General features: G+C 39.7%; 1 protein-coding gene across 1 annotated transcript; it reads left to right on the forward strand.

Annotated features, from left to right (window-relative positions):
* Positions 1 to 1,814: 1,814 nt before the first annotated feature.
* On the forward strand, positions 1,815 to 5,943 carry LOC114568525 (uncharacterized). The gene is made up of 6 exons (XM_028598140.1): positions 1,815 to 1,842; positions 1,938 to 2,102; positions 2,561 to 2,839; positions 3,029 to 3,259; positions 3,825 to 3,932; positions 5,743 to 5,943. The coding sequence occupies exons 1-6, from the start codon at positions 1,815 to 1,817 to the stop codon at positions 5,781 to 5,783; spliced, it is 852 nt and encodes a 283-aa protein (XP_028453941.1). The 3' UTR covers positions 5,784 to 5,943.
* Positions 5,944 to 7,442: the final 1,499 nt, after the last annotated feature.

Genomic DNA, 7,442 nt, shown 5'->3' on the forward strand with positions numbered 1-7,442 from the left:
TCATGGCACTATGGTTTGCAGGAATATTTACTTCCTGTATTTGAGGAGCTTTTTGGTGCAGCCTACATCTGCACTTCTGTGTTCAAGTTTTTAATTTCAATTATAAAGATTTATTCCTTTGAATAGAAGCTGCTGAAAAATAACCAGAACCAAGAGGACAGGTTAAATGCTGCCTTCACACAAAACGTTGAGGTTAATTGTATTTTAAAATGTGACAAGTCAAGCAAACAACATCCTCAGCAAGCCATGAGAACAATTTGCAAAATGACGGACCACAGAAAGGTCACAGCCTGTCAGCCATTTCTAACTGAGTGTAAGATCTTCTCAGGACTTTCTGTAGTAAAGTATGTTCATGTCCTATCTTATGTTCTCTTTCTTGCTCTGAAGGTAACACGGCACCACACACAACAACCACAACAACCACAAGGACAAACCCAACAACCCCGACAACAACAACCCCGACAAAAGCAACAAGACAAACATCAGCAGCACTTCCTCCAAAAGAAGCAGACGTAACAACTGATAAAGATACGACTACAACAAAGAAACAAAGAAACAACAAGAAGAGTAAGATGAAACAGATCTTCATACGAAATTAAATGGATGAAAAAGGGTTTAATCTGAGAGAGCATGTACAATAAATATAGTACTATGTATTTTCTGTACGCACCTAAGTACGGCGGTGGACTGGTAGCTGGAGAGATGCCAGATCACCTCCTGGGTGATGCCGAGGTGCTCTTCAGCAAGGCACTGAACCCCCCCCCAACCGCTCAGGTTGCCTGTTCAGCAGCCGCAGCCCACTCACTCTGACATCTCTCCATTAGTGCATGTAAAGGACCTGAGAGTGTGTGTGTGTGTATCTCAGGCCTGTGTGTAGTGTGTAATAACAACAGAGTGTAAATTGTAATGTCCCCATTGGGTATCAATAAAGAGTATAAATTATTATAAATTAATTAAATACTGTATTAGAAATGCTGACATCTGAGAACAGATTCTTACTTATTGTAAACTCCATTTCTTTTGCAGGAATAATCCATCAAATAGTTGAAGAAAAGACATATGTGCCTCTGCGATGTCCTCACTCTGTGGAGGGAGACGTGACGTGGAGCAGAGAGAGGAATGGAGACACAGTTAACATACTGACAGTTAGTGGAGGCAGACTCATAAAACACATTGATGACCCGGGCAGACGATACCTTTTATTAGGTGATAAGTCACTGCACATTCTAAAAGCTGTCGTCTCAGACTCTGGAAGATACTTCTGTAACAATGAAGCAGCTGCAGATCTGACGGTGATCCCATCAGGTAACATCAAACTCCAATAAAATCGTTCTGCTTTCTGTTTCTCTTCCCGTTTTTCAGAATCATGTCTCTAAACTAAATGTTTAAGAAAAAAAAAAACTGATTAAAAAAATATGTTCAGGCAAAATAATGAAATTATGCATTTTAAATGTAAATGCACCCTTTTAACCTTTAATGGCAACTATTTTGTAAAGTATAATATAATCATTATTTATGTCTGAACAAGGATTTGAAATCAAGTTTTAAGTTCATGGCACTATGGTTTGCAGGAATATTTACTTCCTGTATTTGAGGAGCTTTTTGGTGCAGCCTACATCTGCACTTCTGTGTTTAAGTTTTTAATTTCAATTATAAAGATTTATTCCTTTGAATAGAAGCTGCTGAAAAATAACCACAACCAAGAGGACAGGTTAAATGCTGCCTTCACACAAAACGTTGAGGTTAATTGTATTTTAAAATGTGACAAGTCAAGCAAACAACATCCTCAGCAAGCCATGAGAACAATTTGCAAAATGACGGACCACAGAAAGGTCACAGCCTGTCAACCATTTCAAACTGAGTGTAAGATCGTCTCAGGACTTTCTGTAGTAAAGTATGTTCATGTCCTATCTTATGTTCTCTTTCTTGCTCTGAAGGTAACGAGGCACCACGCACAACAACCACAACAACCACAAGGACAAACCCAACAACCCCGACAAAAGCAACAAGACAAACATCAGCAGCACTTCCTCCAAAAGAAGCAGACGTAACAACTGATAAAGATACGACTACAACAAAGAAACAAAGAAACAACAAGAAGAGTAAGATGAAACAGATCTTCATACGAAATTAAATGGATGAAAAAGGGTTTAATCTGAGAGAGCATGTACAATAAATATAGTACTATGTATTTTCTGTACGCACCCTAACGGGCGGTGGACTGGTAGCTGGAGAGATGCCAGATCACCTCCTGGGTGATGCCGAGGTGCTCTTCAGCAAGGCACTGAACCCCCCCCCAACCGCTCAGGTTGCCTGTTCAGCAGCCGCAGCCCACTCACTCTGACATCTCTCCATTAGTGCATGTAAAGGACCTGAGAGTGTGTGTGTGTGTATCTCAGGCCTGTGTGTAGTGTGTAATAACAACAGAGTGTCAATTGTAATGTCCCCATTGGGTATCAATAAAGAGTATAAATTATTATAAATTAATTAAATACTGTATTAGAAATGCTGACATCTGAGAACAGATTCTTACTTATTGTAAACTCCATTTCTTTTGCAGGAATAATCCATCAAATAGTTGAAGAAAAGACATATGTGCCTCTACGATGTCCTCACTCTGTGGAGGGAGACGTGACGTGGAGCAGAGAGAGGAATGGAGACACAGTTAACATACTGACAGTTAGTGGGGGCAGAAACGTAAAACACATTGATGACCCGGGCAGACGATACCTTTTATTAGCTGATAAGTCACTGTTCATTCTAAAACCTGTCGTCTCAGACTCTGGAAGATACTTCTGTAACAATGAAGCAGTTAAAGATCTGACGGTGATCCCATCAGGTAACATCAAACTTTAATAAAGTTGTTCTGTAACAGAGTTCTGCTTTCTCTTTTCTCTGTCTTTAAAACTTAAAATCGCCACTTTGTAAATGTAAAAATGTTAGTTCGTTAGTTACTAGTAAGGACTATAACAAATTTACAATATAACAAATAAACTTTAAAGTAAAGTTGTATGTGTTTGTTCTAAAGGAACAACTATAGTCCCTGCTCCAGAGAGGACCAGCATCACTCTGACATGTCCTCATGATGTCGGAGCATCACATGTTCCAACATGGACCAGAGACTCTGGTGGAATACAACCAAGAAGGTTTGATGTTTCCCCTGTTGACCAGACGTTGACTATAACAGACGTGCAGCCTGGTGACTCTGGACTTTACTACTGTGATGGAAGACCAGCTGTTTATCTGAACGTGATCGAAGGTAAGAGACAGGAAATCGGAGAGAAACACAGAAATATGGGCGGAGGTAAACACATATTAAACAAACAAGATATGATGTGGCATTCAGTGAGCTGTAGAGCTGCTGGTAGGTGATTTTTGTTACTTTTGGCCAGAGCCAGGCTAGCTGTTTCCCTCTCCACTCTTTATGCTAAGCTAAGCTAACAGGCTTCATATTGAACGTACAGACATGAGATTGGTGTCTATCGTCTCTATTCCTTTATATAGAAACAGGTGAAAAAGAACCTGAGGTGTCTGCCTTCACACAAAACTCTGAGGTTAATGGTATTTCAAAACGTGACAAATCAACCAAACAACATCCTCAGCAAGCTGTGAGAACACTTTGCTAAATTACAGACCACAGCCTGTCAACCATTTCAAACACTTTCTGTAGTAAAGTATGTTTAAGATACGACTACAACAAAGCAACAAAAAGAAGAGTAAGATGAAATAGATCTTCATATGAAATTAAATGGATAATAAAGGGTTTAATCTGAGAGAGCATGTAAAATAAATTCTGTATCATGTATTCCTCTGGCACACACAAGCTATTCTTCCAGAGACTCCTTATCCGTGGCAGATGTGTGTTCGTACGGTGATTGGAATCCTCTATTTAATCATCATGATCAGCATCACCGTCACCACCTGGAGGAAAGGTGGGTACACTTTAATCTCCAGCACTTCTTTCATAATACTCTTCAATGAAGTCATGTTCAGAAACTCTAAACATTCTATTAGGGTTTGTTTTATTTTGAAAAAAACTTTGCTCATAATATCAGAAATAATTTCAACAGTTTAGGATGTATAACTCCAATGCATGGGCATAATTTACAGGGGGGATGGGGAGGGTTTGTTACAACCCCCCCAATAATCAAAACTGGCAAGTGCACTCCTCCAAAAAACTCAAAATCCTAAATTATAATTTCCTTTACATAATTACACATAAAAAGACATTTGCAGCATAAATTGTTCCAGAAAAGTTCACCAGAATGCAGAAAATGAAGTGTTTCTGTTTGATGCTCAAAATTTAAATTTTACTCCAAATTGGGACTCTCAAAGCCCCCAATATGACCCCAAAGTTACACCCTTGCTCCAATGTACAGTGTTCTATGAACTGCCACATGGGGGAACTGTTGCTGCTATTATCACACATCTTTGTCCCAGTAGTTTTTTGAGATATTCTGCAAACAAAGAAACAGACAAATTTGGAAGCCATGTACAACCATAAACATGTATCTAATAATTACCATAACCAGGGGCAATTACAGGATTTTTTAAGTGGCACAGGGTGGGATCAATAATCAGTAAGGGTGGGCCCATCATTATCAGAATACAGCATAGAAAATCTGCTTAGTAATATAGGAAATATTGGATAGGATAGAACATAATGTAATTCTGCTAAATACAACATCACATTCATTATTAGTTCTACTTGTTTTCATTTGAAACAAATTGTATATCTGAATACAAAACACATTTTCTATAGGCTCAGTCTGCAACTTAAAAAAACCAAAAAAAACAAAAACATTTCCAGTGCTGGTTCCATCAGAATTTTGGATAGTCATGGAAACATGGGGCTGTGTCTCATTCCGCATACTCCCGTCAGTACACCGCTAATGTGCACTGACCAATTACTGCTGTAGTGCCCACTTTCGATGGTTGGTATTGTCCCAAAAGAAACACTTACGAGCGTGACGAACGCAACACATGGCAGCTGATTGGACGAACGCGTCACATGGGTCTGGATGCTCCCAAATTTCAAAACAGACCATAATGTGTTTCTGAAAACATTTTAAGCGAGAAAATAGGCCATACAGTCGCTGAATCGGTTGATCTCTAATCTCCAACTTAACCTGCTCCCGACCAGGTTAGGCGTTCAGCATGAGTTACCACGGCGATTGAACCCAATAAGTGATCCACCTTCGTGATACAGAAAACCCTGGGTTGAACCTGAAGTTAGCTCGCTAACGCCAAATCCTGCTTCGTAGTACAGGCCTCAGGTGAACATTGTGTCCACTTTTTGATAAAAGTATGGCCTACAATTTGGTTTACACTTGTAGGTTGCTGAACATTTTCAGTTAGTACTTCTTTGAATTAAAACTTTTTAAGCGTAGTTGTAAAAGTCATAGGCTGTGCCTCATTATGCATACATACTAAACTTTTTGACTGTTTTTAGGGGTCATCCGGGTACTTTCAGTGCACTGACTTTTTGCGTTATCTACACTATATACTTAAAACTAAGTGTTTGAAGTGTGCAAGTGGGCAGTTTGCGACACAGCCAAAGACTGGGAAGATTGGCAGAACAGGCAGCCAAGTGACAGTACTCTGAGCCAATGGAAATCTCAATTGTCAGATTGACAGCACTTCTAGCCCCACCCCCTACCATAAATGCTGTTTTACATGTTGACGTTGACTGAAAAGTTGCATGAAAACATCACGTCCATGTTTATTTTCTCTCTTTTGCAGCTCGACAAACAGAAGCGACACACAGCAGAAACAGGAAGTGATGTCTGATCCTCCATCACGCAGCAACAAGAGCGGTAAAAACTCAACTGTCATCAGCGTTCGTCCTCATTCAGTCCAACAGAAGTCAGTCCTCCTGCTGCTTTCTACACCATGACGACTACAGAAACTACGGTTACTTCTTCTACCGCTGATATTCTGCAGCAACTAGAACCAAACGGGGGAAACAATGTAATAGTTGAACTGTAATGACCTGTTTGTATAATAGCCGGAAAAAATAATGGACAAAACCTAAAAAAGTGAAGCCAAAGATTAAGTGAATTAAAGCTGCATTCTCTCTAATTTACAGCAGGGGGCGACTCCACCGGCTCCAAAATGAGGTCTTTTTCTACACAAGTCTATGAGAAAATGAGCCTATTTCTCACTTTATTTGTAACCGCAGTAAACATTTTCATAGAGTTTATGGTCTCAATCGCTAGTTTCAAGTCTTCTTCAATACAGCATGATGTTCATTTAGTAAATTATGGCCCCATTTATTTTAAAATAGATGATAAAGCAGGACCTGTCAATCAGGACAGAGGCTTAGCGATGCTAACCATGCTAACACTGTGGACGATAAAATAGACCCGAGCCTGTTTTTGCGTGTTGTCCATGTTTTCATCTTAATCTCGGACCCTCTCACTGTGTGTTTTCACTTCAAAGTAAACTGACCATGTGCGGTTTCAAAAAACCAAAGATGGCGACGTCGGTATTGCCAAACTCGAGGCTTCAAAACGGCAGTCCACAAACCAACGGGTGACATTACGTTACTTTTACCGTCTCTGGTTTGAATTTAAAATGTACATTTTATACATTTAACAAAGCATTGTTTTTCATTGTATGGGATTTCATTTGTGCCAATAGTCGTATGGGATTTCATTTGTGCCAATAGTCACATGCGTGCTGTCAGACTGTACATGTGATGAACATTTGTCTGTGTCAATCATAGGCGTTGATTTCATGGGGGATGCAGGGGATATGTCCCACCCCCCCAGCCATAAGAGCTACAAACTTACCGTCTTTTCCAGCTAAAAGCTAACACTCCGGCCATCCCGGTGGTGTCTTTGTAGCCCCTACAGGAGGTTTTTCTATCCAGCCTGGAACTTGTGCCTTGTTTCGGGGTCTTTGAGCAATAAATCCAAACTCTCACATCCAAGATTGATCCATAATTTATGAATTTTCAGCCGCCGATCGCCGCTAGCTTTGATGCTAACCATCCATTTTGTTTCCCATGATGCTTTGGGAGACACTTGTTTTTTGTCTTGTAAACCAATGGAAGGCAGGTCCGTTACACATTAGGACCATATAAGGCCGACAATACGTCATCCAAGGGACAACAAAGATTGTTTATTGTGAGGAGAGATCACTTGAAGTCAGAATAGTAAGATGTGATCAAAGATAGTCTATTACCGTGCTAAACCGTTCTACAGAGAAGAATGGCATTTCTGGTTTGAGTTTTGGCATACGTTTGGGCCTTTTTTGAAGAAATGTAAATAGTTTGTCTACATAGTGTTCATTATTAATTAATTAATCTGTACCACAATCTAACATTCTGTACTTATGTATCCTATTGTATTCTGTTTTCTTATGTACTATATTGAATGTGAAACTGTAAGTTTTCTTTTATGCTTATGGTTTTCTTGGCCGGGTCGCCATTGCAAATG

The sequence above is a fragment of the Perca flavescens genome, chromosome 14 (genome assembly GCF_004354835.1).
Source record: "Perca flavescens isolate YP-PL-M2 chromosome 14, PFLA_1.0, whole genome shotgun sequence".
Classification (NCBI taxonomy): Eukaryota; Metazoa; Chordata; class Actinopteri; order Perciformes; family Percidae; genus Perca; species Perca flavescens.

What these genes read in the sequence shown, in the direction of transcription:
- LOC114568525 (XM_028598140.1), top strand. Translation starts at nt 1,815, where the DNA reads ATGACGGACCACAGAAAGGTCACAGCCT. An exon ending in ACAAAGAAACAACAAGAAGA is followed by an intron (nt 2,103 to 2,560) that starts GTAAGATGAAAC and finishes TTTCTTTTGCAG; the next exon opens with GAATAATCCATCAAATAGTT. An exon ending in TTATCTGAACGTGATCGAAG is followed by an intron (nt 3,260 to 3,824) that starts GTAAGAGACAGG and finishes GGCACACACAAG; the next exon opens with CTATTCTTCCAGAGACTCCT.